The following is a 22635-nucleotide window of genomic DNA, read 5'->3' as shown; positions in this document are numbered from 1 at the left end:
TGTGCAGGGTAGGTGGATTGGCCATGCTAAATTGCCCATAGTGCCCAGGGATGTTTAAGTTAGGTGGGTTAGACATGAGGAAAATGCAGGGGTAGGGAATGGATCTGGGTGGATGCTCTTTGGAGGGGCAGTGTAGACTTGTTGGGCCGAATGGCCTGTTTCCACACTATAGGGATTCTATGGTTCTATTCTATAGATCACAGTCATGGGGAAAGAAGTCATCAAATTGGTATTTACACAAAGAGGTTCACGTGGTAGAAAAGGTTCTCATAGAGGAAAAACCCCAATGTATTCCTAAGGTAAATAGGTGATCCGGTCCTGGCCTTTTTGTTAGAGGATATTATTGCCACTGAAGGAGGAGTAAAACAAAAGGTTTACCAGTCTTGTTCCCGGAATGGTGGGACTGTTGTATGAAGAACGAGAGATGGTCTCATTGAAACCTAAAAAATACATAAACAAATAGGGTAGATGCAAGTAAGATGTTTTTTAGGGAGTCTAGAAGCAGGAGAGATAACTTCAGAATAAGGGGAAGCCATGTGGGATTTCAATGAGGTGAAATATTTTTACTCCAAGAACTCTTTGGAATTCCCTCTCACAGAGCTCAGTCACTGGTATGTTTAAAGTAGAGATTAACAGATTTTTAAATACCAATTACATAAAGGAATATGGGGATAGGTGGGAAAAGGTCTTTGAAGTGGATGATCAGATGTGATTGGCAGAGCAGGCTTGACAGGTTGTATGGCCTACTCCTGCTCCTACACTCCTACATCAATGGCCATCTCACAAAGTTTAAGCTTGATACGGGGGTGAGTGTTGCTGTATTATCAGATAGCATATGATGATTGATACACTTCTTTACAAAACACTGCAATTGTAATTTCCAGGAGGTATAGAACATAATATTACAGCTTTTCTCAAAGCAACTCTACAAAACGAGAATATCCAACTGTAGAGAGCTGAAATGTACTTCTCAATCAAGTGTTTTGATTCTTGAGCATGAATGCATGTTTTGATCTGAATCATCTTCAAATGGCTGAAAGAGTCAAATTAGTTAAATTTAAGAAGCTACTGGTCAAGGAACAGCCAATCATGGAACAACAAGTCAAAGAATATTCAGTTGCTGAACAGCCAGTTGTTATGACTCCCTTGACTCCTGAATGAAGTGAAACAGAAAACATAATCCATTGAAATGAGCCATGTTCAAATTTGCTTGATGCCGTTAATAAGTGACAATGGCAATTGAGTGTCATTGGCTCCTCCAAATATGATAGGAGCAAAGGAGTGACCATTTGTGTCTCCATTTGTGTAGAAGGATGGCCAGAACAAAGGTCCAGTCAGTTGACTATGATCAAGAGAACAAGGTTCAGGGCTGGATGAACACAGCAGGCCAAGCAGCATCATAGGAGCAGAGAGGCTGACGTTTCGGGCCTAGACCCTTCATCAGAAAAGGGCAAACCAGGTACTACAGCCACATCACCTTCCTTAGCACCTGCCTACGGAACCAGATAAAAGCCCTTTTCTGATGAAGGGTCTAGGCCCGAAACGTCAGCCTCTCTGCTCCTATGATGCTGCTTGGCCTGCTGTGTTCATCCAGCCCTGAACTTTGTTGTCTCGGATTCTCCAGCATCTGCAGTTCCTACTATCTCTGATTCAATTTTAACCCCACTGCAGTTCCTACTATCTCTGATTCAATTTTAACCCCACTGCGAAGCCTCTTCTAAGGATGCCTAACCTGAAGAAGTTACCCTCCTCCCTCCGGACAAACCTCAAGGGATCTCTCTCCCACTGCAACTCTCTCGTAATCTCTTCGGCCCTGAAACTGCTCGACCACGTCCTGAAGCAAACCAGGTACTACAGCCACATCACCTTCCTTAGCACCTGCCTACGGAACCAGATACCCCTTTTCTGATGAAGGGTCTAGGCCCGAAACGTCAGCCTCTCTGCTCCTATGATGCTGCTTGGCCTGCTGTGTTCATCCAGCCCTGAACCTTGTTGTCTCGGATTCTCCAGCATCTGCAGTTCCTACTATCAGTTGACTATGATCACATGTTTTGAGCACTGACATGAGTTCACAGTCAAAGTGGTGTATAATGGAAAATTGGTTATTCCAGCATCCCTTTGGGAAATGTTTCTGGGATTAGGGGTCACCAGATGCAAGGCCAGAGCTCAGTTGGCAACATGGTGGCTTGGAATCGCCGAGGATATTGAAGATTGAAACACCCATTGTGAAACCTGCAACTGTACAGGGTTGGCAGAAGTATTTTCCAAAGCCAATAACACTGAAGTGAGTGCAGATTACAAGAAGCAGCAACATTTGTAATGAAACGCAATCAGACCGCCAGTGCACAGCATATTTCACTTAAACTCATTGATGAATCTCTGAATTCAACATGACTTGATGAAGAGATAGTGAACACAGATTTGAGCTCAATATTAGATGTAATTTCAAGCAGAACATTTCATTTAATTTCCTTATCTTTCCAGGAAGAATTACCAGTACCAGTGACTGAGATAATTCCAAGCAAGAAGCAATTTTCAAATAATATGGCTGAGAAAGTGGTTGCACTAATACTACAACCACCAACAGTGAATGAATGCATCTAAGTTGAGCGATGAGTTATTAAAGAGACTGTACACTTCAGCATGGATTTACTGGCAGATTCAAAATAAAAATTTGCTAATCGAGCAAGCCACAGTTGAGCTGGGAGATCAATGTCCAATAGATTCAGGACACAGTCAAGAAGAAGCAGCCTGGTTTGGAGATCCAGGATCCTGCAGAAAGGAAAATGCTTATTTCAATTCAGCACCCATCTTCTGTGAAGGAAGTTATGAGATAAAGATTCTCTGTATATTGTAATGGAGCAACTGCATGTTCTATTTAGAAATACATTCTCAGTAAAGGAATTAGACTTCTGAATGGATGTCTCAAATTTTAAATTTAATGTTGCTCTCACTCTTTGTGCACTTTCTCTATAACTGTAACCTTGTATTCTTTGCTCTGTTCTATTACCCTAATGCACTTTCTATGTTATGATCTGCCCGTACTGCACACAAAACAAAACCTTTCCTGCAGCAAGGCACATTTGACCACAATAAATCAAATCAAATCAAATCAAAAAACTTCCAAAGTCAATAAGCTTCAACCTTCAAGTGATCTACAATCTTCAAAGTCAGAAGAAAAGACTTTCTTGGAGAATAGTAAAAGCTCCATGCTGCCTAAACTTGTGACTCAAATACTTGGGGGAGATGGGATAATGGTAAAAGTACTTGTATAGACAAATAATGAAATATTATCAATGGAAAAAAAGCTTTGGGACAATGATGTGCAAACATTTGGAAGAGTTAATGCTGGAGAGTGCATTGAGCACTGGCAATGTGATGATATTATGTTGATTTGATTTGCTGTTGTCACATTTACCTAAGTACAGTGAAAAGTTTTGTTTTGCGAGCAGTACAGACAGATCATAATATACAAGGACATACAGATTATAGGGTGCTTAGACAGGGCGAGGTATACAAGGTTACAACTACACAGGAGGTGCACAAAAGCAAGGTCATCTTTACACTTGAAATTAGAGGGGTCCATTCAGAAGTATAATAAGTGGAGGGAAGAAGCTGTTCTTGAACCTGTTGGTGCGTATGTTCAAGCTTCTGTAACTTCTGCCTGGTGGAAGAGGTTGGAAGAAAGTACTACCGGGGTGGGAGGGGTCTTTGATAATGTTGCTGCCTTTCTGTGGCAACGAGAAATGTAGATGGAGTCTATGGACAGGAGGTTGGCTTTCATGATGGTCTGGGCTATGCCCATAACTTACTGTAGTGTCTTACGGTCCTGGGCAGAGCATTTGCTGTGTCAGGCCATTATGCACCCAGATAGAACGCTTTCTATGGTGCATCTGTGAAAGGTTGACTGGGGGAGGTCACAAATTTGTGAAACAACGTTGAACTAGAGAATCAAGTTTCAGCTGAGTTGGGCTTATTGCAAGTAAATAAATGTGCTTTGGAACTGGGCCTCTTTAAGGCGAAATATGTGACATCTGGAACATAGTCTGTAAGCAAACATCTTATGCTCAATTCAATATTGGACTTCAAAGAAATAGGCAAGCTATAAGGTAATGAAGTATTTCTTGAATAGGTAGAACTAAACTTTTGGGTGTCAGTCAACCAAGCTTGAATTAAATAAGTAAATGTGCCTGTTGTAATTGGGCTTCATGTAGAATAGACCATTTACAAATTCAGTTAAGTGCAGTGGGATGCAAATAGGATACTGGGTGAACAAGCCAACTAGAATTTAAAGTGTTAGATATGCTTTGAATAAATGCAGAACAAATCAGATTAAATTTTGGCAGGTATCAGCAAAGCTATAAGTTAATTAAGCAAGTGTATCCTCAATAAATGCAGTAGGACTGTGGGGATGGATTAGGGCAGCTGCAAATTAGTTCGATAAAGAAATGGAGACTGAACAAATGAAATTGGTTTGTGTCCTTTCCCCCCAATCTTTGTTCCTCCAGTTTCTACTTAATTCTCACCTTACTTCATAAGGAGAATTGCTGCCACCAACCTTCAACCTACTTCATCATTTAGTCCCGTGCTGCCCTACCACTTCTTTAAATAGTCTTTTGATTTCTTTTAATGCACTTACAAAAAGCCTCACACACTTCTTCGAAATTTTCTGTCAGCCTCTCTCGTCTCTGTTCTCATTTCCCTCCTATATTTCGATATTCTTCTGAATTTTCCTTAGTCTTTGGACTGTAACTTTTATCGTGTGTTCTCTATTAATTTCCTGTTTATGTTTAATTGCTATTTATTCAGGAAACTCTCTGCTTTAATACAACGCTTGTTTTCTTTGTAAAATATTTATTTTGCTATTTCAAAATTTCTACAGCTATTCCATTGATTTATGTGCTAACACATAACGAAGTGAAAATTGACTTTACAGAGCATTATCTTGTGCAGGTCACCAGTTACCATTTGACTCTTTGATGTTTTGTATTCTTAGATTGAACCCAACTATGCAGTGGTCACGGTAGCCAATTGTTCACCAACACTATCATTTATTATATGCCTCATTTAAGCTACAAGAATTAAACCAAGCATTGCTTCTTATCGGATCAGAGACGTAGAGAGTTGGGAAGCAGCCCATAGCCTTGGTGACGTAATGCTGTTGATTATGCGCCAATAGTGCAGCAACTTCAGGCACAGTCCACCTCAAATCTGCAGAGGTTGCTCTTCAAGTTGTTTTGTTTGGTTTGCAGAAACAGAACCTCACTTTCTGTCTTGCCACTGGAATGCAATGAGTGTGTGAATTTGCTGTCCTTGCATGGTAGACCTGAACTAAACTCACCACGGAAATTTAAATCTTAATCATTGAATTCTAACTACCTTTTTAATAATTTCCGCCAAACACAGTCATTAAAAATTAATTCATCGACATGTGAACTCTCATTCCTTCAGCTTTAATTGTTGGAGATGTTGGAAGTGCAAGATTTTCAATTATTTTACTTTTCTGTCTCTTTGTTCTTCGTCCCTTACATTGATCTTTGTTTCCCTTTCCTTATCTCTGTCTTTCTAGAAGTGATTTGGCATTGAATTGACCCATTGCAGTTAAGATATCCATTTCTGTCCTTGTGCAGCCAAATCCTTAGTTCTTTAATGGGATTGCTTGCTCAGCTCGCTCAAGTCCTGAGGCCAGTTCCCTTGCAGTGATGTTGATACATTGTGGAGCTGGCGGCCTGAAACATCGACTCCCCTGCACCTCTAATGCTGCCTGACCTGCTGTGTTCCTCCAGCTCCACACTGTATCGATTCTGACTCCAGCATCTGCAGTTTCTGCTTTCTCCCTTGCAGTAATGTTGCCATTTGTACTTCAAGCAATTGACAGTTAAATTGTAAAAAGCTAAAATGCAAGAACATTCTAATCCGTTAGATGAAGAAAAAGCCCCTTAATGTTCCAGGGCTGTGTTATAATCTCTCATCAATGCATCAACCCTACTTCATGTCTTCTGAGAATGTTGTAATTAGAAGTGTGATTTTCCAGTCATGGCAAAACCTCAGCCTTATCCCCATTGTTATCACTATCTCTTACCTCTGCTTAGTTGTTGTTTCTAACTATTTTATTTTGAATGCCTTATGCAGTCGTAGTTAATCTTAGCTTGAGTTTTTGCTAATAGTTTCTTTTGAGAAAAATCTGGGAAAAAGAACTTGATTTGTTTAAGAAATAACAAGGTGTAGAGCTGGATGAACGCAGCAGGCCAAGCAGCATCAGAGGAGCAGGAAAGCTAATGTTTCGGGTCTGGACCCTTCTTCAGAAAATTCCTCTGATGCTGCTTGGCCTGCTGTGTTCATCCAGCTCTACACCTTGTTATCTCAGATTCTCCAGCATCGGCAGTTCCTATTATCTCTGAATTGATTTGTTTAAGATCCTTTGTCCTTATGCAACAGTCTGTTTATTACTCTCCAACAGTATTCTCCAAAAGTATTTTCTCAAAATTATTGCCCCAAAGCTTCCCATCTTAATTCCAAGAATTTTATTCAATCTGTTCTCCCTCTTGAGCTTCAGACATGCACATTTTCCATTGTCTTAATTTAAATTCTGTTCTCACTGCATTGCTGTCTTCCCAACTTCATTTCAGGTGAAGGCGGTAATTGAAATGCAGTTGTCCCTTCTTCCAGGACTCATTCCACTGCTCCAAGGACAGGAACTCTTGCTCCTAACACTGCAGCTGTACAATGATCTTCCTCCTCTTAACCAGCGTCTGCCATGAGAAGTCATCCAGAGAGCAATAGTAGTCCTTCCCAAATTATCACTACACACTCACACGTGCACCCACCCCTCATACTCACACAAATTCTTATAATCACTATAGTAGGGAAGCAGGCCATTTGGCCCAAGTCCACATGGACCCACCGAAGAGCATCCCACACAGACCCACTCCCCCACACTATCCCTCTAACCCAGCATTTCCCACATCAAATTCACTCAACCTATACATCCATGGACACTATGGGCAACTTAGCATGGTAAATCCACCTAACCTGCACATCTTTTTGGGAGGAAACTGGAACATCTGGAGAAAACCCACACAGACACAGAGAGAATGTGCAAACTCCACAAAGACAGTCACAGGAGGGCAGAATCAAACGTGGGTCCCTGGCGCTGTGAGGCAGCAGTGCTAAACACTGAGCCATCGTGACCCCAATCCATCAGTCCATAACAGTGCATGAAGGAGGGATAGCTCATGATCTCTAATGTATTCTGTCTCACCCCATTGGTTGGGATTAGGGGTGAGAGACATTTGGGACCCCCAGGATTAGGGTCATTGTATTTTATTTTACACACTGGTTAAACTTTGCAAACTTTATTTGGTGATTAGGGCACTGCCTCACTTATAGAGTCATAGAGTCATACGACATAGAAACAGATCGTTCGGTCCAACCAGTCCATGCTGAACATAATTCCAAAACGAACTAGTCCCATTTACCTGCTCGTGACCCATATCCCTCCAAACCTTTCCTATTCATGTACTTATCCAAATGTCTTTTAAATGTTGTAGTTGTACCTGCATCTACCACTTCCTCAGGAAGTTCATTCCACACGTCAACCACCCTCTGAGTAAAAAAAATTGCCTCATGTCTTTTTTAAATCTCTCTCCTCTCACCTTAAAAATGTGTACCTGAGTCTTGAAATCCATCCTAGGGAAAAGACAACTATCATTAACTCTGTCTACATCTCTCATTATTTTATAAACTTCTATCAGGTTGCCTCTCAACTTCCTACACTCCAGTGAAAGAAGTCCCAGCCTAACCAGCCTTTCTTTATAACTCAAAGCTTCCATACCCAGCAATGTCCTGATAAATCTCTTCTGAACCCTTTCCAGCTTGATAATACCCTTCTTATAACTGGGCAACCGGAATTGGACACAATATTCCAGAAGAGGCCTCACCAATGTCCTGTACAACCTCAACATGACTTCCCAACTCCTGTGTTAAAAGGACTGAGCGATGAAGGCAAGCATGCCAAACACCTTTTTAACCACCCTGGCTATACATATCGCAAACTTCAAAGAATTATGTGCCTGCACCCCTTGGTTCCTCTGTTCTACCCAAGGCCCTACCATTAATTGTATAAGCCCTAGCCTTGTTTGTTGTACCAAAATGCTATACCTCACATTTATCCAGATTGAACTCCATCTGCCATTTTTCAGCTCATCGACCCATTTGATCAAGATCTCTTTGTAATCTTAGAAAAACTTCGTCACAGTTTACTGTGCTACCAATTTTGATGTCATCCACAAACTTACTAACCATGCCTTCTATATTCTCATCCAAATCATTTATATAAATGATGATCAAAAGAGGACCCAGAACCCTGTGGAACACCACTGGTCACAGGCTTCCAGTCCGAAAAGCAACCCTCCACCATTACTCTCTGTATCCTGCCGTTAAGCCAATTATGTATCCAATTGGCAAGCTCACCCTGACTCCCATGTGACCTAAATTTACTAATTAGTCTTCCATGCGGAACCTTGTCAAAGGCTTTACTAAAATCCAAATAAACAATGTCTACTGCTATAACAAGCAAAACTTTGCCTGTGAGCTTCATTCATCCCTATCTTTGCTACAGCAAGACTCCAAGAATTTGATTGATTCATTCATTCATTGTCATGTGTACCGAAGTACAGTGAAAACCTTTGTTTCCGAGCAATACAGGTAGGTCATGGTAAGCAAGGATGCACAGATAAACAAGCTTCAGACAGAGACACGCAGGTTACAGTGCACAGGCTGTGCGCTAGGTGAGATCAACATTACAAGACCAGAATTATTTGAAGGTAGAGAGTCCATTCATCAAATAATGGCCGAGAAGAAGCTGTTCCTGAACCTGCTCGTGCATGTGTTCAGATTTCTGTATCTTCTGCCTGATGGAAGAGGTTTTGGGAGGTCATTACCGGGGTGCGATGGGTCTTTGATGATGTTGGCCGCCTTTCCGCAGCAGTGAGCTGTGTAAATAGAGTCTGTGAATGGAAGGTTGGCTTCTGTGATGGTCTGGGCTGTGCACGCCACCTTCCGTAGTTTCTTACGGTCCTGAGCAGAGCAGTTGCCGTACCAGGCCGTTATGCACCCGGACAGTATGCTTTCAATGGCACATCTGTAGAAGTTTGTGAGGGACCTTATGGACGTGCCAAATTTCCTGAGCTGCCTGAGGAAGAAGAGGCGTTGTTGTGCCTTCTTGACTATTGCATTTATGTGTGAAGTCCAGGACAGGTTGTCGGTTATCCTCACTCCGAGGAACTTGATGAGCTTCCAGATCCCAAGAGGCGACTGCAGCACTTTGACTGCATGTAAGTACATTTGCTACATCTCTTTCTGAAGTCAAAATTTGTTAGGTTGTTATTTCTTCTGAGAGACCGGATCAATGACTCATATCCTCCTAATGTCAAACCCCCGCCCAATAACCTTCTTGTGTCCTTCCTTCCTCCATCCCACTCAAGGAAGCACACTCCTCCTTTTCCCTGGCTAAAGAACTGCTGATTTAGTGCTTAGCTGTAGCTATTTTAGATAAGCTAGCTGATGCACAACCTGAACATTAACAATACCCTTTGGCCTGTATGAAATCATGGTTCTTATAAATTACTTCCAGTGGGAAATGTATAACCATGTTATCTCCTTTAAAAACAATAAATGGAAGGGGAGCAAATTGGCTTGAGAGACCAGAAATCTGATTTGCTACCTTTGCCTTTTATCGGTCAGTGTCAGAGGTTTTACTGCGATAGATTATGTAGGTTTTGGAGTGTGTGATTGCAGGCTGTAAAAACACACTGTCTGTTTTCATCAAGATGTGCATAACTCACTGGGCCTCACGGGCTCAGCACAGTGCAAAATAAAGAAATTATTTATCATGGCCAATCCTGATTTGGGGATGGTGTCTGTTTTAGTTACTCTCTAATAAATTACCAATGAGACAAGTCAGTAACTGTTCAAATTTTCTTTAGAAAAAAGCTATAGTTATTGTTGCTCTAATTAAACACAGTACCTGATTAGTTCTACTTCTAGTTGCATCTTTACGTTTTCAAATCAACTGAGCAGCAAGTCTCAGTTATCAACCTGGAAAATAAGCTGCGTTGGTTATGTAGCATGTAATTGTACATTAGTGACGGCCTCACTGTGTTGGCATTGAATGCTTAGCATTGTATTCAATCCAAATACCTTCATTTTATTTAATAGAATGTTGCTTATAAACTATAAAATAAGATGTTTTTGTTGAATTCAAATTAAACAAAGCATTCATCACAAATAAGAAATTTCAATGCTTTCTGACCTGATGGTGTATCGAATCGTAGTCTTTGAATTATACAGCACAGAAACAGACCCTTCAATCCAACTCGTCCAGATATCCTAAATTACTCTAGTCCCATTTGCCAGCATTTGGCCCATGTCCCCCTAAACCCTTCCTATTCATGTACCCATCCAGATGCCTTTTAAATGTTGTAATTGTACCAACCTCCATCACTTCCTCTGGCAGCTCATCCCAAACACGCACCACCCTCTGCGTGAAAAAGTTACCCCTCAGGTCTCTTTTATATCTTTCCCCTGTCACCTTAAACCTATGCCCTCTAGTTTTGGACTCTTATCCTGGGAGAAAGACCTTAGCTATTCACTCTATCCATGCTCCTCATGATTTTATAAACTTCTATAAGCTTCAGCCACTCCAGGGAATTAGATGTAATTTAACCAGTACTCTTGAACTACATTAAACAGGTTGGTAGAAAAAATGGATTCTTGATGAATGATAAATTAAAATTCACTGACTTTATGGCCTGATATGTTTTACATACTTCTTTTTGTCTGCTGTCTTATTTTCAGTTCCTGTTTCTAATTTAGTTATGTTGGTATCACAGCTTAATATTCACATGCAGTCAACATTTGTATGGGTCGCGCTAGCTAAACTAGGCATGACTGGCTGAAATCGTAGTCCTGATGATGAAGATTGAATAATCTAAATTGAAACTATCTAAAGATTGGCCCTGAAGATTTCAATGGATGTGAGGTTTTCATTTGGCAGCTTGTTCCATTATGAGATTGCCCTTGGGGAAAAAAGATTGCTGATGCAGTGTCTTAGAAATAAATATTCTTTGTGTGCATGGCCAGCTCTTGTTTTCTTATTGCTGGAGTGCACCAGCTACTTGTTTCTGCTTTTTTTTTTCTCCTTTTCCATTTACCCCTGAGATATGAAAGTAACATTATCTATTCTAGACCCTTCTCCAATGGTGAAGATAGCAGACAATAGGGAATCAGCTTGAGCCAAATTAGAACAGAGACAATGGAGAAAGGGAAAAAAGTCAACACAGGCATCAGGACGAGAGAAGCTGCCAATAACATTGAGGCAAAAACAAAGCACTGTGAACTTTGGAAGTCTGAATTAAAAACCGAAAATGCTGGGAATAGTCAGCATTGGTAGTAAAAGAAATGGAATTAACCTTTAAAATCCGAAATGGATGCAGATGTTGGAAATCAGAAAAGAAAACAGAAATTGCTGGAAAATCTCAGCAAGTCCGGCAGCATCTGTGTAAAGAAATCAAAGTTAATGTTTCAGGTCCAGTGACCCTTCCTGAGAAGAGTTAACCTTTTATTCAGTCCCCTTTTGTCAGTAACTGGGAGCACTTAGAGAGGTCATTTTTTTTTTAAGAACATCGTGGAAAAGGAGAAGAAAGATCTCATTGGGAAATCTATGATATGGTTAAGAAGAAAATATTGGAGTCAAGAGTTTAAAAGAAAAATCAAATAGGTGGAGATAAACAGATTAACAAGGAAGATATATGAGAAAAATATGGAGACTTTGGGAAAAGAAGGCAGAGCATTGGAATATGAGATTCATAGGAATACAGATGGCTGTGGATAAAACTGGGCAAACATTATTCTTTTTAAATTGCAATGTAGAGATTGAGCATGCAATGTATATTTACTTGTGTTGTGCCATAAGTCAGCCTAAAAGCCCCAACTTTTCACACATTACTCAGGGATTACTGATCCATAGGAATGAATTCAATGTGAGAAAAGGCATTAAGTCAGCTCCATTGGTAGCAGCTGTGACTCTGAATTAACACCCCTGGCGCATTTCAGTGAAGTACTACCTTTTGCTGAATGTTCTGAGTTATTGATGAGGTTGCAGGCTGAATTTTTATCTCTGGTTCAGAAAACATGAGTTTGTGACCATTTCATCGTGAACACATCACCTTCTTGCCATACCTACCATATTTTAATCTCTTAGAGATGTGAGTGGGTAAGGTTCAGATCTGTTCCTCTCTAGGTAAGCCTGAGACAGTATTAGAGGACAGTATTAGATGCACAATGGATTAGTTAGAAGACCTGCCTCAGTTCTTATGCACATCAGTTCAGCTCTAAATTGTGCTTAAGTCCTCTCATGTCAAGGAATCATGCCCTTCCTACTCCCATGTACCCTGCTTATCCAGACAATGATAGACATCAATGGCCACTTAATTGCTATAGGAAATGTTTGAAATAGCCATGAAAAATGATTAAACCTATAACAATCTAATAAAGCTGTCACTCAAACGCACGGTTGTTCCCACCGAAAAGCAAATTCCAGAAACGTGGAAAACATTCCTCAAGTGGTTGTTCAGTTGTAAAAACAATTATCTATTCAGAAACCATAGCATGAATAAATAATTCATTAATGACTTATAAAAACTGTCAATCAAATTGTGTGCAACACCCCCCCAACTGAGCTAAATGGTTCCAAAATCTTTGACGCCCAGCCAAGTGTTCATAATTGTCTCAACTTTCAAAACAAATGCTTACCACTCCAGATAGTGGAATCAATTGAAACTTCAAAAACAGGTTTTTTTTCCTAAGCTACACCAGATAGCTAGTCATTCCATGATTTCCAAGAGAATGTGATAATTTTTATTCTATGTTAAAGTGGCAAGCTGATGCAAATGATTATTTTCTCCCAGAGGATAGTTAAAACCTGGAATTCCCTACCCCAGGGAGTTATGGAGATAGATCACTGAAGGTAGTCAAAGAGAAGAAGAGAAAGTTTTGGAATATTAGGGAGTTGAGGACTTTGAGGAGCTGACATGAAAGAGGAGTTGAGACTTCGGGCAGATCAGCCACGATCTTAAAGAATGGCAATGCAAACTTGATGGGCTGAATGGCCTGCTCCATTTCCTACTTTCTATGTTCTAAGTTTTTTCTATTTTTAAAGCCTCAATAGCAGGCAGTTAACTGCCCTGATCACATCAAACTCTTGAGGAACTTCTGAAAGAGTTTGTGATGAGTTTATCTGTAGAACAAAACCACCACCACCACAGCTATCAAAATCAGCCCATCGAGTGTCCCAAGGTACAGTTCTCTAATACAGATTAGAGTCTGGCAAATGATTATTCTTAGAATAATCAATTATATGGCATTGCAAGGAAAGAGCCATTTCATTTTAGCATCTAAATTATAGATAAGTCCTTAACTGGCGCCACTGGCAGAATAGATGACCCTGAAGTAGCTTCGGACATTACGAATATTTGTGCCATATATTCTTCCGCATCTCTCGTAAAGGAACAATTAATATGTCAGCTGCATATAAATCTGATCAGTGCTGTTACTGAGACTTTAAATTATGATTCCAATTAATCTGGTTTTTACTTACCCTGATCCCAACTGGATTCTTCATCTATTGTGTTCATTGTAATTGCATAACCTCCATTATGAGCTAACATAAGTCATGTTCGTGCAGTAATGTAGTTAAGGTAATATATTGTGTGAACATATTTTATTGGTCAGCATTGCTACTGGGTTTATTGAACAATAGATGCAATTTTCACGTTCAGCAATTAATGATGTGGTTAAAGATGTATATGTGTGATGCTAAAATACCAAATATTTCAAAAGTCATTTCTCCTTTTTATTTGTTCACTCAGGAAATGATGACAAAACTGATAACGGAGACACCAGACCATCCAATTCCATTTTTAATAAGTCACTTACAAAACAAGCAAGGAAGTTGCAGCCAGCTCCAAAGAACACTCTCAGGTTCAGCTGCACTGTGGGCTGAAACGGGTAATGGCAGAAATTGTTTTCTGTACAGTTTTTCAGTCGAGTCTTAATTGTAGTTACTCTCAAATGCCTTTCTTTGCTGAAGAGTAAAGTTTAGTTCATGTGTAACAGGCTTACTATCTTCTGACTTCAGTGTAAAGTTACATTCTGTAATGGAACACTAGACTTGAAATTTCACACTGTCATAATGATTAATTCTCTTGTACTGCTGATGGAAGAACAGGAATATATGTTGTACTTCAGTGGTTAGCTCTGCCGCCTCACAGCACCAAGGGCCTAGCTTCAATTCCCATCTCAGGCGATTGTTTGTGTAGAGTTTGCATGTTTTCCCTGTGTCTGCGTGGATTTCCTCCGGGTGCTCTGGTTTCCTCCCACAGTCCAAAGATGTACAGGTTAGGTGGATTGGCCATGCTAAATTGTCCATTGTGTCCAGGGATGTGCAGATTAAGTGAATTAACCAAGGGAGACGCAGGGTTACAGGGAGGGGGCGGGCAGTGGGTCTCAGTGGGATACTCTTTGGAGGGTTGGTAGGGGCCGAATAGCCTACTTCCATTCTGTAGAGATTCTATTTCTGCACTTTATTGCACTCATGTAAACATTTGTCTGAAACATAGGCTGGCTATTTCCTCTTCCCTTTTTGTTTTTGAAGGTATCTGGTAGGTTCGCAGGTTCATAGAGTCATGGTGTTGGACAGCATAGAAACAGACCTTTGGTCCAACTAGTCTGTGCCAACCAGATATCCTAAACTGATCTAGTTCCTTTTGCCAGCATTTAGCCTATATCCCTCTGAACCCTTCCTAATCATATACCCGTGCCGGTGCCTTTTAAATGTTGCTATTTAGATCCTCCACATTATCGATCTGGTAACACCCTGTGCAAAGCAATTTAAATTCCACTATCCCAGATAGAAAAAGCACCAAAACACGAACAGTAATACTTGGAAATGAATGTGCTGGGTTTTTTAGTAAATAGATAATGTTCAGCATCAAGCATAGTTTAATGACTTCACTTGAGGAGCAAGTGTATTTTGATTTGGTTCTTATTGAAGGGTTAAGCAATGGGATGTGGTGATTACTGTTCCCAGGGTGGAACTGTTATATTATTCATGGGATTTATGGAGAGGTGATGGTGCAGTGGTATTATCACTAGACGATTAATCCAGAGACCCTGGTAATGTTCTAGAGACCTGGGCTTGGATCCCACCATGATGGAATTTGAATTGAATAAAATATCTGGAATTAAGAGTCTAATGATTACCATTGTTGGGGAAAACCCATCTGGTTTACTGCTGTCATTTAGGGAAACAAACTGCTGACTCCAGACCGATAGCAATGTTGTTATCTCTTAAATACCCTCTGGGGCATCAATTGACATCAATTATGGATGGGTGATAAAGGCCAGCCTAGCCAGTGATGCCCACATTCTATGAATCCCAAACTAGCCCTCCATATTGGAGTGTACAAGATGAGTTGGAACACTCATTTTGGTTTTTCCTTCTGGAACTTCAAGCAGGTCTGTCAGTTGGGTTGGCTTTTATTGGAGAAAGGATGGAAGGCTGTTTCAGTGACAAAGAATGTTAGAGTTGAGTCTCTGGGATCCAGAAAGCCAGTGAAGCTTGATATAATGATGGGAATACTGTCCCTACTGTGTACGAATACACTTTCTTTTATCACTTTGAAGCAAGGAGACCAGGAAAGAGGGCATTATTGATTAAAAAAAGGGATTAATATGTCTGTAGCAGAGTTGAGAGGTATGGGCAGTGTTGAGGTGCAGTGCTGAAGGAGTTGATTGACCCAAAAAGCTTAGCTTGGGACAAAGTAGTTTGCCAATGTTACACCTGATTAGAGATGACAGCCAGGAGTGGGATGGAACCAGGGCGAGTGAGGCATTCAGCATTCACATGATGGCTGACCCTCTACATCTGGGTGAATGCCCCAGAAGTTAATATGTAAATGAAGAAGAGGAATGTGTCAATAATTACATTAAATGCTGGGGACCTTAGGAGGAGGCTGAGATTAATCTTGGGACAGGGCAAAAACAGTTTGAGATCCCTCAGAAGAGAAAGAAGGATGTGCAGAAATCTCCTCTCCATTCACCCCTGTTCCTACTTACCTTTTCTGGTTCTTGGTCTCCACTGAGGGCTTCAAGTCACTGAAATTAAAAATTCTTCTGTCCCTTTTAAATAAAGAATCACCTCTTTCAGTGCTGCATAAGTGGCATTTAAAGGGCAAAATGTTTTGCAGCCATCCGTTACCAGTTTCCTTCAGTTTCTATTGTACATTTTTAATCATCTACAATCACAGAGAATGGCTCAGGGACAGTTTCAAAGGTACAGGTAGATGTCTCAAGCAAGGTGTAGAATCCAGCCACATATGCTGAACTTATCTGAAATAAGGAAGAACTTTTATTGTGTCATGTGGCTGGAATAGTGAACAGTTTGTGGATACTGTTTCGAGTATCCGAAACCTGAAATGTTAACTCTGATTTTTCTTCACAGATGCTGTTAGACCACCAACTTCTGTTTCTGATTTACAGTATCTGCATTCTTTCAGTTTTAATTTAGTTTGTGGATACAGTTGGGCCATTAAAGAATTTAATGCCAAAACCACAGAATTTATTAAGCATGTACAAATAGCCACAGGTTTGTTAATAAATGACATACTTATTTACCTGGATTACAACTGCTTCTTGTTGATTTAATGTTTGCCTTTCTTGCAGAAAACAAAGGGTCACGACGAGATTGTAGAAGTTATGATAAACCGTGGCTCACAAATGCCAAAAAACCAAAGAAGTCTAAGAGTGACCTTGCTGTCTCCAACATATCACCACCAACACCAGAATCAAAGTCCTGTGAGCATCATTTCTTTCACATGCATTTCTTTTGAACTGTTTACTTTTCCTCGAATTTTTGAGAAGATAAAAGAGATCAAAATGATGCTAGAGTTTCTGATTTGGGAAACCCACCCTCGAACACAGCAGATATTAAAACTGTCTTCAAGCTAGTTTTATTTGTTTTAGTGGATATGCAAAACATGCCTTAAGAATTTTAGACATTTGAGCTTGCAATCTTAATAGTTAGGCTTGTGTCAAAAACTGAGTGCGATCGTTATCAGATTTGTGTAACTTTATGATTCCACAGCCAATCATTATTACCGTTAGGAAGGGCCTATAAGTTCAAAATTTCATTGACAGCTCCAAATTATTTAAGATTTTTGACATGGGGCAAAGAATCCATTTTTTTTTTAAAATACAGGATTAAGTAATTATAGAATTTAAAATGTATGGAAAGAACATTTCGTCAATATGTTTTTTAAATAGTGAAGTCATCAATAGACACGTTACACTTTATTTTATCTCAGTATCACTCTTGAAGTCTGCCTATGGTGGAGAATGTGTGCGGGTTTGGAGGGTACAAGAGGAAAAGGTGGTGATTGCGGGTTCATGGATTGGCATGAGTTGGCACTACTTTAGCATAGAGGCTATAGAGCCGCAGGGATGAGGGAAGGGTCATGGGCTGTGATTGATTTACAGTAAGTTGTTAAAAGGGCTACAAAGGGCCATGGGATTGGGAGAGGGGCACAAATTGGCAAGGTGGGTGTGAGTCATGAGGAGGCATGGATAGATCATGGGGATTGTGTAAGGAATGAAAGGATATGGGGTGAGGACTATAGGGCTTTGAATGTATTAATCTGTTCAGTGTGGGGTGGGACGGGGGAACACTGATATCCGCATTTCACACCTTGTGGGTGTCTCCTTACCTCTTCTGTGGGCAGTGGGACTGATTCTGTACTTTTCAGTTGGGAGTAAAGATTTGATCCTTAGTTTCAGAGATGAATTTTACAGCTCTGAAATAAGACATAAGACATAGGAGCAGAAAGTAGGCCATTCGGTCCACCGATCCTCTCTGCCATTCAATCATGGCTGAAAAGTTTCTCAACCCCATTTTCCCACTTTCTCCTCATAACCTTTGGTCCCCATGACAATCAAGAACCTTCTGTGGCAATGAATTCCATAGATTCACCACTCTCTGGCTGAAGAAGTTTCTCCTTATCTCTGTTCTAAAAGATCTTCCTTTACTCTAAAGCTGTGCCTTGGGTCCTAGTCTCTCCTGCCAATGGAAACATCTTCTCAATATTCACACTGTCCATGCTGTTCAGTATTCTGTAATTTTCAATTAGATCCCCCCCTCATCCTTCTAAACTCCATTGAGTATGGACCCTGAGTCCTCAAACATTCCTCATATGTTAAGCCTTTCATTCCTGGGACCATTCTCATGCTATACCTGTACAGCAGAAAGTTTGTGTTACCCAAAACAGCTTCTACTATTCATCAATAACATTACAGCCAATTCATGTTAACGAAACATGCATTTCTGCAGAACTACTTGTATTCAGAAATCTCATCCTTCACGATGGACTCTATAATTGTACCAATGACTGAGGTCAGGCTAATTGACCTGTAATTTCCCATCTTTTGCCTTACTCCTTTCTTAAACGGGGGGGTTACATTAGTATTCTTCCAGTCCTTTGGGACCTTCCCTGACTCCAGTGAGTCCTGAAAGATCACCACTAATGCCTCCACAATCTCTTCAGCTATCTCCTTCAGAACTCTGGGGTCTAGTCCATCTGGTCCAGGTGATTTGACCACCTTCAGACCTTTCAGTTTTTCTAGCACCTTCTCCTTGGTGATAGCCACCATACTCCCCTCTGCCCCCCACCCCCGACTCTCTTGAATATTTGGGATATAACTTGTGTCTTCCACCATGAAGACTGACACAAAGTACTTGTTCAGTTCCTCTGCCATTTCTTTGTTCCCCATTATTACTTCTCTAGTGTCATTTTCCAGTGGTCTAATATCCACGTTGCCTCTCTTTGGCCCTTTATATATCTAAAGAAACTCTTGCAATCTTCCTTTTTATTACTGGCTAGCTTACCCTCACATTTTATCTTCTCCATCCTTATTTCTTTTTTCGTTGACCTTTGTTGGTCTTTATAGGCTTTCCAATCCACTGGCTCCCCACTGCAGTTCACCACATTAAATGCTTCCTCTTTTGCTTTTATCCTGTTCCTGACTTCCCTTGTCAGCCATGGTTGCCTTGTCCTGCCTTTAGTGTGCTTCTTTTTCCTAGGGATGAATTTCTGCTGTGTCTCCCGAATTACTCCCAGAAACTCCTGTCATTGCTGTTCCAGTGTCTTTCCTATGAGGCTTCTCTCTCAGTTAATTCTGGTCAGCTCCTCCCTCATGCTTCTGTAATTGCCTTTATTCAACTGTAATACCATTACATTTGATTCTACTTTCTCCCTCTCAAACTGCAGAGTAAATTCTATCATATTATGGCCACAGCCTCCTAAGGGTTCCTTCACCTCAAGCTCCCTTATCAAGTCTGCCTCATTGCACAATGCCAAATCCAGAATTGCCTGTTCCCTCGTGGGCTTCACCGCAAGCTGCTCCAAAAAGCCATCTCATAGACATTCCACAAATTACTTTTCTTGCAATGCACTATCGACCTTTTTCCCAGTCCACCTGCATATTGAAATTCCCCATGATCACTGAAACCTTACCTTTCTTACACACCTTTTCTATCTCCTGGTGTATCTTGCGCCCCAGCTCCTGACTACTGTTTGGAGACCTGTACATTACTCCCATTAAGGTTTTTATATCTTTGCGGTTCCTCAATTGTACCCACAAATATTCTACATCATCTGATCCTACATCATATCTTGCTGTTGATTTAATTTCATTTCTCACTAATAAGGCAACCCCACCCCCTCTGCCCACCTGCTTGTCTTTTCAATAAGATGTATATCCTTGGATATTCAGCTTCCAATCCTGATCCCCTTGCAGCCACGTCTCCCTAATGCCCACCACATCATACCTGCCAATTTCGATCTGCACCACAAGCTCATTTACCTTATTTCATATTCTGCGTGCATTCAGGTACAATGCCTTCATTCCTGTATTTACTGTCCCTCTTCTCACTGTCATCCCTTTATCCAGTGGTGCTTGAAGTTTGACTCCTAACCTTTCAAAGACTTTGTCCTATTTTGTGTGCTGGAGACTTTAATAACCGCTTCTGATTTCTCCTTTCTTTTCATTTTTTAAATACTTTTCCATACAGTTGAATCCACTCCCACAGATGTTAACCTGCTGCCTTGTTTCCCATTAGCCATTATACTTCTTGGTGTTTTATCCTTCCCTTAAAAGTCCTGTTGACCAGCCTATTCACCCTTTTCACTAGAACATTGGTCGCAGTTCAGTTCAGGTGGAGACTGTCCCAGTGCTACTGATCCCTCCTGTTCAAATACTGATGCCAATGCCCCATGAAAAGGAACCTCTCTTTTCCGCACCACACTTTTAGCCACATGTTTACTTCCCTTATTTGCGTGTCCCTATGCCAATTTGCACAATCTCTTGATAACCAGTGTAATATTTCAACATGCCTTATGTCCCTCACTGCCAATTATTCAGTCGGCTCTTTTCTGGCTATATTCCAGAACAATATAATGATGTGAGATGGCTTGAAATTACTAATAATGATGATACCAAAATTGAACCAATTAGTCAACGTATGAGCCATCATTTACTGTCAAAATTGAGTTGTGTTGTTGATGTTTGAAAACTAGCAAAAGTGACTTCTATGTAAAACTTCTGAAAATATTACAACTAGCATTCCAGTGCTTGAAATAAAATGAAAGCAATTCAAACAGATAAAATAATGCAGGCAATCCCTTATATCTTTTCTTATTTACATTATGAAGCAAATATTTACAGACTTCATGCAAATACATACAGATAGGCAAAATGTATTTAAAAATAGATCTTTCCAATTGAGATTGATGTTTCAGGTTATGCATGATTGAGTTAATTATGTCTTGGATAGTTTCATATAAAGTTAACCCTCTTTTAATCAGAAAATATGTTTGAGATTTAGTGCCAAATAGCAGCTCAATTGAAATTACATTTCCGTTAATCTTTGCAGTGCCAAGGTCAATAGAACAGGCTACATGGGAGTGGCGAACAAAACCTGAAAGTCAGAACTTCGATGAATTGAATCACATCCTTCAGGAAAGCAAGAAATTAGGCAAGGCCCTGGAGAGCCTGTCTCGGAGTGAGTACGATTTATTATACTTAGTTTTGAGACAGGAAGTCACGATCAACCTTTTTAAAGTGAAATTAAAATCATTGAAGCGAACCTTTCCCAGTTCCGATTTTCCACCGAGGTTTGAACCTCGAGATGAGAAACTTGCTGGTGAGTGACGAGAGGCCTATTTGCACGCATTAGCATGGCATTATGACCTATTCTTTCCTTATCTGTGTGCAGTTTGCTAATCTCCCACGTGGCAGTGAGAAACAGACAGCAACAATTCCTGCCATTAAGTCAGAGTTGATACCAGGCTGCTGGCTCCTATGACCGCTCATCTTGGCCGACAGTCTACGACATCTCAGGGCACACTCCACAGGTACCAACTGCCCTGAGCTCCTATTGACGGAGGTTGGTGCTGTACACGCACCAAGCCTCACCATGTTTCCAACTCACCTAGAATACAATTACCCACAAAATTGCTGCACTTTGGACTATACCAACACCTTGCAAATTGAATGCTGCTGCCAGGCCACTTTGACTGGCACCCATCTCATATGTTGGTGCAGAGCACATCTCAGAGCTCTTTGTTAGAACAGGAGTAGAACCCACTTGACTTCTCAAACCATAGTATGAAAAGAGATCGTGGCAGTTGTATGCCTTACTCCATATACCTGCCTTTTTCTCATATCTCTTCATATCTTTGTCTGTTAATCTCAATTTAAAATTACTATTTGAACTAGATTCAGTTGCCCTTTTGTGGAGAAAAATTCCCAAATTTTACCACTTCTGTTTCGAAAAATTGCTTAATTTCACTCTAAAAGTCTTGTTCTAATTTTTAGACTATGTCATCGGGCTCCACTCTCCTGAACCTGTGAAAGTGGCTTCTCTTTATTTATCTTTACCTGTTCCCTTTAATATCTTGAAATAGTCCATAAAATCATTCTTTAACTATCTATAGTGCAAAGGGATGTCTTCAGACCTGGCATCCAAAATTATTGCTGCCAATCTGTGTGCTATTCCCTCTAATGACATAATATCCTTCCAAAGATGTGATGTCCAGAATTACTTCTACCCCTTATATTTCAATCCTCTGGACATAAAGGCCAGGATTCCATTAACCTTTTTGAATGTTTTTTGTTCTTGTTCTTCAATCTTTAATAATATATGTACTTGACCCCAAATCCTCTTTTGTCCTCTACTTTTCCTGCAGAAATTACCCTTTCCTATCTTTTCCTTTTACGTCCAAAGTGAATGACCATGTGTTTGCCTAGATTGAGATCCATTTGCCACAGTTCTGTTCATTTATATAAGCAATCCATATCTCTATGTAATAAGTCTTTCCCATCTCCCCTACTTAGACTGCCACCTACCATTGTATAATTAGTAAATTTGGCTGTATAGCTTTTTATCACATCCAATAAGTAGATAATAAAGGTAGTGAATAGATGAGATCCCAACAAGGGTCATTATAGCCACTACATGCCAAT

The 22635-nt window shown here is 40.4% G+C and overlaps 1 protein-coding gene across 1 annotated transcript in view; it reads left to right on the top strand.

The window, feature by feature from the left end:
• c4h8orf34 (chromosome 4 C8orf34 homolog) overlaps positions 1–22635 on the top strand; it is a 200813-nt gene that overhangs the window by 89849 nt on the left and 88329 nt on the right. Inside the window, exons 2-4 of the mRNA XM_048595930.1 lie at positions 13929–14067; positions 16783–16914; positions 21044–21172. Of these exons, the coding sequence (XP_048451887.1) occupies positions 13929–14067; positions 16783–16914; positions 21044–21172 (400 nt within the window). The remainder of the gene's footprint in view (positions 1–13928; positions 14068–16782; positions 16915–21043; positions 21173–22635) is intronic.

This window comes from Rhincodon typus, chromosome 4, assembly GCF_021869965.1.
Source record: "Rhincodon typus isolate 14 chromosome 4, sRhiTyp1.1, whole genome shotgun sequence".
Taxonomy (NCBI): domain Eukaryota; kingdom Metazoa; phylum Chordata; class Chondrichthyes; order Orectolobiformes; family Rhincodontidae; genus Rhincodon; species Rhincodon typus.
This window is presented reverse-complemented; position numbering and strand designations above follow the sequence as displayed.